This window comes from Eumetopias jubatus, unplaced genomic scaffold (genome assembly GCF_037043125.1).
Source record: "Eumetopias jubatus isolate StellerSeaLion01/CBP00866 unplaced genomic scaffold, mEumJub1_p1.0 scaffold_1, whole genome shotgun sequence".
In the NCBI taxonomy this organism is placed as follows: Eukaryota; Metazoa; Chordata; class Mammalia; order Carnivora; family Otariidae; genus Eumetopias; species Eumetopias jubatus.
The window spans coordinates 70,727,742-70,741,456 of record NW_028274807.1 but is presented as its reverse complement, the minus strand read 5'-3'; the positions used below and the strand labels follow the sequence as shown (position 1 = coordinate 70,741,456).

Here is a 13,715-nt window from a genome sequence, read left to right as displayed (position 1 = left end):
GCCCCTTTCACAGCCAACCACCGGCCCTCTACCACTCCCGCCCCTGCCCGGGGGCGTCCGCCGCGCGCCCCGCCTCACTGAGGGCAGACGCACGGGCCGCACGGGCGTCCCCCGCCCCTCCTCCCCGGCTCAGCGCGGGCGTCGGAACCGCCGGACTCGCACGGCCTCCCCCCGGCGCGCCCGTGGCTCCGCCATACTGGTTGAGGGCACGAAGCAAGGGCGCACGCCCAGCTCGCTCGCGGTTCCTCTCGGCCCCGGATGTGACTGGCTGAGGCTCCCCGCGCCCAACCCGACAGAGGATTGGGCGCCCACGGGTGAGGTCATCACGAGGCGCCGAGGAGGGAAGCGGGAAGCGCAGGTATGAGGCTGGCCCCTGTGGCTTTTGTGGCTGTCCTCCGGTGCCTTTTCCTCTTTTTGATCTAGTGCTCTCGCGTCGGCCTTCTTGGGCGCCTTTCCCTGTGAGGTTTCCCTGTGTCATGTCTCTGCTTCAGACTCCAACCTAACGCATGACTTCCCTCTCCTTGCTAGCCAGTTCCTAGCTCCGCCACCTTCGGCTTGAATTGGATCTTCTTCCTTTACTTTCGGCAGCTGAGGTCGTCTTCTCCTGGTCAGACCTTTTTGTTCTTTATTGGTAGCGGTACTTAATCAGAACATGTGTCCTAGCGTGTATTTGGCAAGTAAGGTCATTTAAGTCTCCCCCCACCCCCCGCCCAAATGTTTAGATAGCCTGAAAGTGCCACGTAATTGCTGATTAAGTACTCCATTCTTTTGGACAAAATGTAGCCTTTCCCAGTCTTTCCTACTAACCCGATTAGTGGGCGGATCAAGGCAGCGTGTTGTTATATAATTAGACATTCCAATAGGGAGAATGATGTGGAGGTTATAATTATAGATGACTTCTTGGAAGAGAAAGAATTTAAGCATTATTTGGTCATACTGCATTTTCCTAGGTGGCCAAAAGTTTTCTGACCGCCTTTAAAGAATGCTTTGTGAGAGAAAATACTAACCGTCATGTGAACAAGGCACTGTGGTAGGGTCCTTTGCTCGGGTTTTATATAATTTTCAAAACAACTCTGAGATAATTATAGGGTTCACAGATTTCCTTAGTAGTTAACTCCACTGCCTTGCCTTTATGTAGTAAGAAACCTTTCCAGTAGTTCCCCTGCCGTATATAATACCTTTCTAGTTCTCCATTAAAAACAACAGCAACTACCTTCTCAACCCTCTGGTAAATGGTGTTTGGTTATTATTTGCTAGTCCCTTCTTCCCAGATGTTTTTTTCTCCCAGCATTCTTTCCTTAACTAGTGCTGATGCCATAGGCCTTCAATCATTTTGGTTGCTATCCAGCTTCTCCACATCAAGACCAACTTTGGGAAACCCAAACATGTGAAGAAAAGTTGACTTATACTTACTATAGTGATAATGATTACCTTATATTATATGAATGGTAGTGTAATCTCAGGCTAGGGAGTTTTATTATTCATTTTTCAACTTTCAGCTATAGGACATCCAAGGAAGGAGGTCCAGGTTTGTCTGGGAAGGCACTTAAATTTCTTTTAAATCTTTTTTTTTTTTTTTTTTTAAGTAGGCTCCATGCTCAGTGTGCAAGGCTTGAACTCACCACGCTGAGATGAAGACATGAGCTGAGCTCAAGAGTCGGATGCGTAACCAACTGAGCCACTCAGGTGCCCTGGAAAAGATTTTCTTTTCTTTTTTTTTTTTTAAGGTTTTATTTATTTATTTGAGAGAGGGAATGAGATAGAGAGAGCATGAGAGGGGGGAGGGTCAAAGGGAGAAGCAGACTCCCTGCTGAGCAGGGAGCCCAATGCGGGACTCGATCCCGGAACTCCAGGATCATGACCTGAGCCGAAGGCAGTTGGCCAACCAACTGAGCCACCCAGGCGCCCCTGGAAAAGATTTTCTTTATGACTAGGTCCTTTTCTTTCTACAGATCACCCTCCTGACCTTGCCCCTCCCCCATGTTTAGTACCCTCTTGCCCTTTGTTCAGAACTTCCATCTTTGCCCTCCACCCTTTCTAAAACTGCTCTCAAGATACCCTACCTTTCCCTGCCCACTCCACGATCTCATTAGGTGTTGAAGGAATCTATTATCTAATTAGAGTAATTCACAATAGGACATGATTAATTGCTGTGCTTTAGACATTACCCTTTAGATGTTACCTATGAGAAGAGAAGTTTGTTGACCTGATACCTGAATATGGAGATAATGGCACTTACCTATTTCTGGTAGGCTTTCCAGTCCCAGTAAGAGAAAAACAAGAAACAGTGGCTTGACAACTCATTTCTGAAAGATTGTTTTCATTTAACCCAGATTTAATTACATTTTTTTCCCACTGCCTTCTACCACAGCAGTCTGTTGTTTAATACTTTTTGATGGTGGTCTTTGGGTATGTTTTAAGTAATAACAATTTTAATTTTGTAGACTAAACGTGATTTGGGGGGCTCTGGTTGACTCAATGATTAATAGTCTGCATAAGATAATGGTCTCCATTTTTATTTTTCTGACTAGGTTGGTGATCAGTAAATATTATCCATGTGATGTAGAGATTAGAAGTTTAATTTGTTTAAGAGGTGAAGGTAGAGCTGACCTTGTTGTGAGATTAATAGATACTACTGGTTCCATTATGGAAAATTTTATGGGAACAGTGTTGTTATTTATAATAGTTCCTTTAAGTACAAAATCCATTTATTGCCTAATTTCTCACACTTTGGGGTGAGCTTAACCAAATGTGTCTTTAAAATTCAATTAATCTTTTCCATTAAAAAAAAATTATATTCAGAAGAAAATGCTAAAACTTTGTCTGCCAGTCAGCATTTACTTAGGTCCCCTGTGGGTAGATAATGTGGAGAAACAGAAGTACGAGAAACCCTATTTCATTCTTGTCTTAGATAAAACCTAAAATCCCAGTAGGGATCCAAAACCTCTATGCACACAAAATCCTAAAGCTGTAGAGGGCAGACTTCAGGACTTTAAAGTTGATTCACTGTAGAAAAACTAAAACTAACGTAGGAAATAAGTGATCAGATCTCTAAAGAAAGGAGTTAAAATTTGTAACTTAAGTGGCTTTTTCAATGGTTACTACAAACTTCATATTTTAAGGTAGTATATTATCTATATTATATGACAAGTCAGTAGTCACCACAGATGGCAGTCCCTAGGCCTAAATATTGTTAATACCTTTCATTTTAAATTGTGCTAAGTGTCCTTTTTTCTTGGTTTATCTTGAACATTTGGCAAAAGTCTTTTTTATGGAAGAAAATTAACTACTATTTCATTACTTGTCAGCAAAAATCAAACCACCAGAGTTCCCTGTCTTTACCTCTCTGAGTCATTTCCTCTCTAAACCTCTCCTTTAAAACTTACTTGCTTTGATCTCTAATTAGTTTCCTCTGTATTCTAATTCAGTGCTTCTGCTGAAATAAAGTATCTTTTTGTCTTTCCCATTTTGTCGTCTTTATGAAAATTGCTGTATATGATTTTGTGACCATGTTTCTGTTACTCCCCCACCCCTCTGTTACTTTGATTACTGAAAGATTAGAGGTTTTTTAGCAGTCTAGTTAGTTATTTTGTGTATGTGTGAGTGCCTAAAAATGGGAGGAAATAAGCTTTGTGTCAGGAATAGAAACTTTAGGCAAATTGCCAGTATTTTAAATTATTTTTCAAAACAATATTAGGAAATTTATCTGTACAATTGGATTGAATTCAGGTATCATATCTGAAAATATGAAAGCAACTATGGCAGTTTCTCACTAGAGAAATTCTCCCTTGTATTGTGAAATGAAACATTAAATTTGTTCAGGTAGATTTGCTTGCTTCCTTTTGTCTGAACAGTTCGAGTTATATAAATTGCCCTTATTTCCTTTTTTTGCTTTACCCAACAGGCAGTCGAGGCAGGGTAGAATTATGTGGCAATTTCATTGTATAAATCCGGGATGCCTAGTATATCAGGAAATCTAAATTTTGTACATAAGTACAAAAGTACGTAAGTACACAAGTACAGTAAATACTACTGTGAAGTGTAAGTGGGTAAAAAGGTAATTAAAAATGTGTGAGTAGGGGCGCCTGGGTGGCTCAGTCGTTAAGCGTCTGCCTTTGGCTTGAGTCACGATCCCAGGGTCCTGGGATTGTGCCCCGCGTTGGGCTCCCTGCTCAGCGGGAAGCCTGCTTCTCCCTCTTCCACTCCCTCTGCTTGTGTTCCCTCTCTCACTGTCTCTCTCTCTCTGTCAAATAATGAATAAAATCTTAAAAAAAAAAAAAAAGTGTGTATGGGGTGCCTGGCTGACTTAGTAGAGCATGTGACTCTTGATCTCAGGGTTGTGAATCTGAGCCCCATGTTGGGTCTAGAGATAAATAAATAAACTTTAAAAAATAATAAAAATAGCTGAGTACATTTAAAAGCAGTAATGAATTATTCGTGGCTTTTGGTTATTTTCTGTACTTTCAGAGAATACTAACAAGTTAAAAACTATTGTCAAGTGGAATTGTTAGAAAATGGTCTTTGTTATTTAAAAGTTTGGGATCCCTGTATATTGGATCCTATGTACAAATCCTAAGGGCCAGATGACTTTGATCAAATTATTTAACATTTCTGAAACTCAAGTTTTATTATCTTTAAAATGGAATAATACTAAACAGAAGGGTTGTGTTGAGAATAAGGTTAAATAATGTACTGAATTAGTCTCTGGTGGTAAAACCCAAGGATCTACATTTTTAACCAAATCCCTGGATGATTATTGGTGTAGTATTCTCAAATTTTAGTATACATCAGCCTCACCCAGAGGACTTCTTAAAACACATGGCTGGGCCCCAACCCCAGCATTTCTGATTCAGTTAGTCCAGGGTGGTATTGGGCAATTTATATTTATAAGTTCCTAGGTGATGCTGCCGATCTGGAGGCCAAACTTGGAGCATCACTGGTGTAGATCTGTGATGCCGCTTTGACCAGCCTAATAAAAATAGGAAAAGTGAGGGTCATCTGACTGGCTCAGTCAATGGAGCATGCGACTTTTGATCTTAGGGTTGTGGGTTTGAGCCCCACATTGGGTGTAGAGATTACTTTAAAAAATAAATCTTAAAAAAAAAATAGAGAAAGTGATAATGGTAATATTTGTTGAACACTCATTATGTACCAAGCACTATTATATGTGCTTTATATATATTATTTAATTTTCTATGATCCTATAAAATGATGCTATTATTATTACCCCCCCCATTTTATAGAGAAGGAAAATGAATCACAAGAGAAGTTCAGCAACTTGCCCAAAGTCACCAAGCTAATAATAGGTAGTAAAGCTATTCAAACCTAGAGAATCTAGCTCCAGAGCTCATTCTCTAAAACGTTCAGATAAAAGATAGAATCTGATGATTGAGCGGCTCTCTTTTAAAAAGTATTTTTCCTAATTTATATAATGTTTATTCCCTTTTTAAAAGATTTTATTTATTTACTTCAGGGGGAGGTAGAGAATGGGGGGCAGAGGGCAGAGGGAGAGGGAGAAGCAGGCTCCGCTGGGCAGGGAGCCTGACATGGGGCTCAATCCCAGAACCCCAGGATCGTGACCTGAGCCTAAAACAGACAACCAACTGAGCCACCCAGGTGCCCCTATGTTTATTCTTATGTGGGCTTCACATCAAATGATGGAAGACCAGGTTTGCCTGGGTCTGTGATTACAAAGAAAGCCTATTTATGGAGCTCCTGGGTGGCTCAGCCGTTAAGTGTCTGTCTTCAGCTCGGGTCATGATCCCAGGGTCCTGGGATCCAGCCCCGCATTGGGCTCCCTGCTCAGCGGGAGGCCTGCTTCTCCCTCTCCCACTCCCCCTGCTTGTGTTCCTTCTCTTGCTGTGTCTCTCTCTGTCAGATAAATGAATAAAATCTTAAAAAAAAAAAAGCCTATTTATGCATGTGCCAGCCAGGTACCCCACAATCCTGTGTCCAACTAGTCTTTTGTAGACTTGATCTTCAAATGTCTTTTTTAAAATTAAGTTTTTTTAGATATCTTTTAAAAATATTTAAATGAAATACTGCGTATTGCATTAGTCTGCTACCATCAGGTTCATAAATAAGAGATTATAGTTTTTCCCCCCTCCTCTTCACAGAGTCTCCTGGGCCATAATGGCAGTCAAGTGGACTGGTGGACATTCTTCTCCTATTCTCTGCCTGAATGCAAGTCAAGAAGGGTTAGTGGCTTCTGGAGCAGAGGGCGGTGATCTCATGGCCTGGGGTGAAGATGGGACTCCTTTAGGACATACACGCTTCCAAGGGGCTGATGATGTTACCAGTGTCTTATTCTCTCCCTCCTGCCCCACCAAGCTCTATGCATCACATGGAGAAACCATTAGCTTACTGGATGTCAGATCCCTCAAAGGTTCCTTGGACCAATTTCATGTGAATGAAGAAGAAATCAATTGTCTCTCATTGAATGAAACTGAAAACCTGCTGGCTTCTGCTGATGACTCCGGGGCAATTAAAATCCTAGACTTGGAAAATAAGAAAGTTAGCAGATCACTGAAGAGACATTCCAATATCTGTTCCTCTGTAGCTTTTCGGCCTCAAAGGCCTCAGAGCCTGGTATCATGTGGACTGGATATGCAGGTAATGCTTTGCAGAGAGTACTTGGGTAATTTCTAAATGGGTTTGGTAATGATCGGATTACTGATCAGGCTAAATATATCTTTGCATTTTCTGTTCTCTACTGACATGTCTTTTCTATGTATGAATCATAAGCCTTACTTCTGCTGCATGTTTAATGCTAACTTGAGAAAGCCTAGAAGGTTTCATTCACAAAGTAATCATTTATCCTTTAGCCTTCCTTTCTCTATGCTTAAAAGTGATAAACTGGGAATTTGAATATTTGATTTTAATATCTTTTTATTTTTATTTTTATTTTTTTTAAAGATTTTATTTATTTATTTGAGAGAGAGAGAATGAGAGACAGAGAGCATGAGAGGGAAGAGGGTCAGAGGGAGAAGCAGACTCTCCGCCGAGCGGGGAGCCCGATGTGGGACTCGATCCCGGGACTCCAGGATCATGACCTGAGCCGAAGGCAGTCGCTCAACCGACTGAGCCACCCAGGCGCCCCGATTTTAATATCTTTTTAAACAAAAGAGCATGCTGAAGGCAGACGTTATCATCCATTCTCTACAAACTCTGTTTTGTTTTTGTGTTGTTTTGTTTTTTTTTTTAATGAGGAACTGGATTTTTTTCTTACTTTAAAATTCTGTGGTACATCAATTGAAGTATTGTGTATTGGTGATCAAGGTCAGAGCATTGCATTCAGTGAGTTTTAAGAGGAACATCACAAACAGACCAAATTCAGAGGAAAGCCATCAGGAGAGTAGATATATCTAGAAACTCCATTTTGTGGGGTAAATGGAAGTGTTTAATTCTTGATTTTCATGAGAGGAAAAAGTGGAATGTGCTAGTCTAAATAGAAGTCCTAGGGAAGCAGATTTTGGTTTTTTGTTTAAGATTTTATTTATTTGAGAGAGAGCGAGAGAGCACGAGCAGTGGGGAGAGGGAGAAGCAGGCTTTCCGCCGAGCAGGGAGCCCGACATGGGACTCGATTCCAGGACCCTGGGATCATGACCCAAGCCAAAGGCAGACGCTTAACTGACTGAGCCACCCAGGTACCCCCAGATTTTGGCTTAGTAAAGGGGAGCTTTCAGAGAGCTTGAACTTTCCCATAGCAGATGTACTTCCTCTTAAAAGTAAATCTTGTATCACTGGAGTGAGAATAATCATGGCTTCTCTTTGGTGAGCACTTAGTACTTGCCAGTGCTTTACATATATTAGTTTTTATTCTAATCACTCCCTGATAGTTACTCTTTCTTTTTTCGAAATGAGACTGGGGTTTAAAATAAGTGTCCACATAGCTGCCTGAATTGAGATTCCAAACTTCAGTCTCTCTGGCTCCAAAGCCTGTATATTTTTTCTGTGACACCAGCAGTATCAAGCAGGATATCATGAGTAATGTAGTAGAAAAAGTTCTTGGTTTGGGAACAGGTGACTTCTAGAAAAAGAACCATTGTTGGTTCATGACCTGTGTGCCCTGCACTGTTCTAGGCATTTAATCTACATTCTTAACTGTGTAAGTATCTTTCAAGAGTATGATTCCATTAACAGCATCAAAGATTTGACTTTCTGCCTTTTTGGCCAGCAGTATTTACTACTCCCTTCTCTACCCTCTTCACCCCCTCATAAGTTAGAAATAAATGAGGCTGGTTGTTGTTGTTTTCATAATGACTGCTGTTACCCTCCCCCAGACTACTGGTATTTAGTAGGCAGAACCAGGGGCTGTCTTAAAGCGCTGGGACAGTCCCGAAACAATAAAAAATTGTCTTACCAAAAATGTGTATAGTTCCTCTACTGAGAATCATTCTACACTTGAGGTGCACAGTGATCCTATGACCTATAAACTCCTTTTCCACTTGACCAAGCCCTTAACAAACCTGCATTTTCTACCCTTGTGGTGATAACCTGCCTACTTGCTTGTGCAGAAAAACCTAACACGTCCAGGTGGATATCTGTTTTAAGTAGACAGATTGTACAGTGTCTCTTTGACTAGTCATTTTTTTATCCTTAACCTATACCAGTTGTCAGTCACTGGTTCATTAACTTAGGCATGGCAGTAAACTTTATACTTTTCAGATTAGTGAGAAATGGGCATCCAGAATTTATCATTTTGCCTCCAGTTCTGGGAAAGAAGAGTGGCAGACAGCTGCTAGAAAATAGTATAGGATGTAAATATTTTGTGAGAAGGAGATTTCGATTACTTAATTGATTTGACGCCCAAGACTTGCTAAAAATTCACTGTAGGTTAATTTCTGTATTGAGTTGTGCTATAACAACAGTGGTAAGACAGCACAACTATGCCTTTAGGAAATTACTTTCCTTAACTGAAGTTGAAACTGTAATATCTTCCACAATTTACTTCTTAAAACCTGGTTATCCAGTATGATTCTAAACTTTAAGGGGACGCCTGGGTGGCTTAGTTGGTTAAGCGTCTGCCTTCGGCTCGGGTCATGATCCCAGGTCAGGTCCTGGAATCGAGTTCCACATCAGGCTCCCTGCTCGGCGGGGAGCCTGCTTCTCCCCCTGCTTGTGCTCTCTCTTTCTCTCTGACAAATAAATAAAATAAAATATTTTAAAAATAAAAAAATGGACTTTAAGAACAGCCAGCCTATGGAAGGGTCCAAGAATGTAGGTATAGTAGTAGAAGGAAATTCTTATAAGGTTAATTTGGGGAGCGTTTCTCTTTGAACAAATATTTTATCTCAAAGCAGGAATTGAATTATTGCCACACACAGTGTACCTATCTTTGTTATTACAGAAATTATACAAATTATATCCTTCATCTAGATTGGTTTAAATAATTAAGCAAAGCACACTTGGAGGGGCAGGGACCTTACAGTGATTTATTAAGACATTTGAGACTGCTTAATTTTTTTTTTAAGATTTTATTTATTTATTTGAGAGAGAGAGTGCAAGCATGATTTGGGGGAGGGGCAGAGGCAGAGGGAGAAGCAGACTCCCCGCTGAGCAGGGAGCCTGATGTGGGGCCGGATCCCAGGACCCTGGCATCATGACCTGAGCTGAAGGCAGATGCTTAACCTACTGAGATGCTTAACCAGGCACCCAAGACTGTTTAATTTTTATTAAGTAGCTATAAGATATGTGTGTAAAGTATAAGAATAAAATTAAATAAATACATCAGTGGCCATCACTCAAATATAGTTTTCTCTTGTAAAGACCTTTGGAAATTTAAGGCCATCATATATTTCTGTGGCATACACATTGATTTTTTTTGCTCTTACTTTCCACATCTGAAAATAAATGGTTCAAACATTAGTTATTCTTTCTGGAGTTTGAAAGATCACTAGTACCAACACTTAAGGATCAGGATGGTAGAAGAGGCTTTTTTTCCTTGAAAATGATTCTTCTGTGTGGAAGGAAATGTTTTTGTAGGGGGAAAAATTCCTAAGCACGGTCACTTGGATGTGATTGCATTCTCTTCTGAACATTTGCCAGTTGTCCACTTTCTCCCCCTCTGACATATTTTAGGACCATATACCCCAAACTTTTGTATTCTTTTCTTAGTATCTCTTGCTTTCTTGCTTAGGGTGACACCGCTTGAACCAGTGGTTGAGAAATTGTAAAACACTGTAGAATCTTTGGCAGTTAGAATAAAATGGTATAGAGAATGTCCAGGCAGGAACAGTCTGGGAATTTTCAGTACTTGGAAATGATTCTTGGATTGGTAGAATCTGGGATGCCTGTTAACACATTTAGATGATTTCAGTAAATACAAAAAAATGTTTAATCTGCTGAAAACACTTTGGGTATAGTTTATGCTTAGATGCCTTAGGAGGATAGAAAATATAATCCAGGCATCACGCAGGGCTGTGCAAGAAAGACTTGGGGATACCTGCCGAGACATTTAAACTAGCAGATTCTGGAATGTCTATCTTCCTTGTGTTCAGACTTTTTTATAGAGATTGTTTCCACATTACATTTTAGTGCTTGTTCATCTTTGTTATATTTTCTGATATTTCTTTATTTTACTTTAATTTACTTCGATTTTTTAGCATTTTGTCTTCAGCCAAATAGCAACTGCTGGCCACTTAGTATAATGTTATAAATCTAATCCAAAAGAGTTTTCAGTGCTTCCCTTGATAGAAACAGAATGTAAGTTTTATCAGATATCACTTCTTTCGGAAGGCTGAGTTGAGGGAAGTTACCTTCAATAGAAAACCAATCCTTAATATCATCAGCAGTGGTAATCTTATCAATTCAGATCTATGCTTTTGACTGAACATGGTCATGCTTATTCTAGTGTCCATTTTAAATTGTGAGTCATAATTTAAGGCTAATACTAGATGGTAAAATATGGGGTGCCTGGGTGGCTCAGTCAGTTAAGCATCTGATTCTTGTTTTCGGCTCAGGTCATTATCTCAGGGTCATGGGATCGAGCCCCACATTGGACTCTGCACTCATTGTGGAGTCTGCTTGAGATTCTCTCTCTCTTTTTTTTCTTCTCTCTCTCCCCCTTTGCCCTTCTCCCCACTTGCTCGTGCACTTTCTTAAATAAATATATAAATAAAATATTTTTAAAAAAATACTAGATGGGGGGGCGCCTGGGTGGCTCAGTCATTAAGCGCCTGCCTTCGGCTCAGGTCATGATCCCAGGGTCCTAGGATTGAGCCCCACATCAGGCTCCCTGCTCAGCTGGGAGCTTGCGTCTCCCTCTCCCACTCCCCCTGCTTGTGTTCCCTCTCTCACTGTTTCTCTCTGTGTCAAATAAATAAGTAAAATCTTTAAAAAAATAAAAAATAAAAATACTAGATGGTAAAATATAGCTATTCTATTCTCTAAAATATGAAGAATATCTTCCTTTTCGGATTAGTTGCTGTGGGAATAAAATGAATCACTAGATTATAGAGTAAAATCAGTTCACAAAAGTTTTTGTTTTGTTTTATACAGGCTTTAATTAGCATTTCATTTAAATCAATTTAGTAGGTTCAAAATCATAGTATGGAACAACAAAAAACCGCATATATCAGGATGTCAAATTAACCAACAGATAGGTATGGAATTTTTGCTCTTTTCCAGGCATTGTGCTAGACATTAGCAAAGATGAATCTCGGGGCTCCTGGCTGGCTTAGCAGTGGAGTGTGTGACTCTTGATTTTGGGGTCATGAGTTCAAACCCCACATTGGGCATGGAATCTACTTAAAATTTTTAAAAAAGAAGAATTAAATCTCAAACTGACAAGCTAGTAGTATATGTTAGTTAATAGCGTAGAAATTAAATATGGGAAAGAGAAGTAGGCTGGAATAGTTAGGAAAGCCTTCTTAGATGGATAGCGACTTGAGGTAAGCCCCTAAAATGGGTAATTTAGGTAGTGTGAAAGGAAAGAGAAAGCATTCCAGATTTCATTTATTTAATTGACAGCTTTTTGACTTGCAACCGGCATAGACTAAAATTAATAAATTTCATAATCTTCAGGGCTCCTGAATGGCTTAGTCGGTTAAGCGTCTGCCCTCAGCTCAAGTCATGATCCCAGGGTCCTGGGATCAAGCCCCACATTGGACTCCCTGCTTTGCGGGGAGTCCGCTTCTCCCTCTCCCTCTGCTGCACCCCCTGCTTGTGCTCTCTGTCAAATAAGTAAATGAAGTATTTAAAAATAAGATAAATTTCATAGTCTTCTATTTTACTTGCAGAGATGAGGGTACAATGACTTAAAGAAACTTAAGAATGTGGATTACACTGTAATGGGGTTGTTAATCAGAAGTTATTTAGGATCTTGTTTTCTAAACCCTACCTTACTGCCCATTGGCATCCTAGTTTTGGCACCAGGGTAGCATTCCACTGGCATATTGTGGTGCCATATGAACTTTTAAAAATTTAATATTGTTGGGGCACCTGGGCTCGGTTGTGAGGCGTCTACTTTCGGCTCAGGTCATGATCCCAGGGTCCTGGGATCGAGCCCCACATCGGGCTCCCTGCTCAGCGGGAAGCCTGCTTCTCCCTCTCCCACTCCCCTTGCTTGTGTTCCCTTTCTTGCTCTGTCTCTCTCTGTCAAATAAATAAATAAAATCTTTAAAAAAAAGAAAATAAAAATTTAATATTGCTGGAACTGTGTCATAGTAATTATTGTCAGACTACTTTGATGACTTTATTAGAAGTGGAGTAAGCATAATAGTTGAGCAAAATGGCTGAACCTCTGTTTGACTACGTAACTTCCTCTTATTTAAAGGTAATGCTCTGGAACCTTCAGAAAGCACGGCCACTCTGGATTACAAATTTGCAGGAAGATGAAACAGAAGAGATGGAAAGCCCACAATCACCTGGTCAGCTTTTAAACCCTGCTTTAGCCCACTCTGTGTCTGTGGCATCATGTGGCAATATTTTTAGCTGTGGTGCAGAAGATGGTAAGGTTCGAATCTTTAGGGTGATGGGAGTTAAATGTGAACAAGAACTGGGATTTAAGGGCCATTCTTTGGGAGTATCCCAGGTCTGCTTTTTGCCAGAATCCTATTTGCTGCTTACTGGAGGGAATGATGGGAAGATAATGTTGTGGGATGTAAGCAGTGAAGTTGAAAAAAAACAGAAGAGTCCTACGAAACCTACTCACAGGAAGAAAACTAAAAGAGCAGCTTATACCAAGCAGGGTGGAAGCACTCATGCTCCAGTAACAGATGAAGAAGAACATGGCAAAATTTTACCAAAGCTAAGTATTGAACATGGAGAAAAGGTGAACTGGCTCTTGAGTACAAGAATAAAAGGATACCAAAATATATTAGTAGCTGATCAAACTAGTTGTATATCTGTATATCCCTTAAAAGAATTTTAAATCCAATAAAATTATTTGAAAAACTGCAGCAACTTTTTATAGGTTAAAAAAAATCCTGATTCTTGTCATTCTTAATGTTTGTCATATGTGGAATAGTACTGTTCCATTGTATAAATTATAAGGCATTTGGGTAATACTTTATATAGTAAATGATGTATTAAAATTTGAGGGAATAGAACTAATATTCACTGAGTGATGGCCATATACTAGCCATTTTACATGTTTCATTTCTTCTTCCAAATCCATGATGTGGGTGATTTCCCTTATTTTATTGCCACAGTAATTGAGACTCAAAGATATTAAGTAACAAAGAACAAGGAAAATTGCAGGCATGATTACTTAC

At 40.1% G+C, this 13,715-nt stretch overlaps 1 protein-coding gene across 5 annotated transcripts; it reads left to right on the top strand.

Annotated features, from left to right (window-relative positions):
- The first annotated feature begins 300 nt into the window (after positions 1-300).
- On the top strand, positions 301-13,394 carry WDR53 (WD repeat domain 53). Of its 5 annotated transcripts, none has more exons than XM_088029132.1 (4): positions 301-358; positions 1,587-1,686; positions 6,117-6,612; positions 12,776-13,394. In XM_088029132.1, exons 3-4 carry the CDS (start codon positions 6,133-6,135, stop codon positions 13,370-13,372), a joined length of 1,077 nt encoding a protein of 358 aa, XP_087885258.1. In that variant the 5' UTR covers positions 301-358; positions 1,587-1,686; positions 6,117-6,132; the 3' UTR covers positions 13,373-13,394. The 5 variants fall into 5 exon arrangements, with proteins under 5 accessions (XP_087885258.1, XP_027956792.1, XP_087872761.1 ...); XM_088016635.1 differs by having other exon boundaries at positions 335-358; positions 1,590-1,686; XM_088016648.1 differs by lacking the exon at positions 301-358 and adding an exon at positions 367-607 and having other exon boundaries at positions 1,590-1,686.
- The last annotated feature ends 321 nt before the right edge of the window (positions 13,395-13,715 follow it).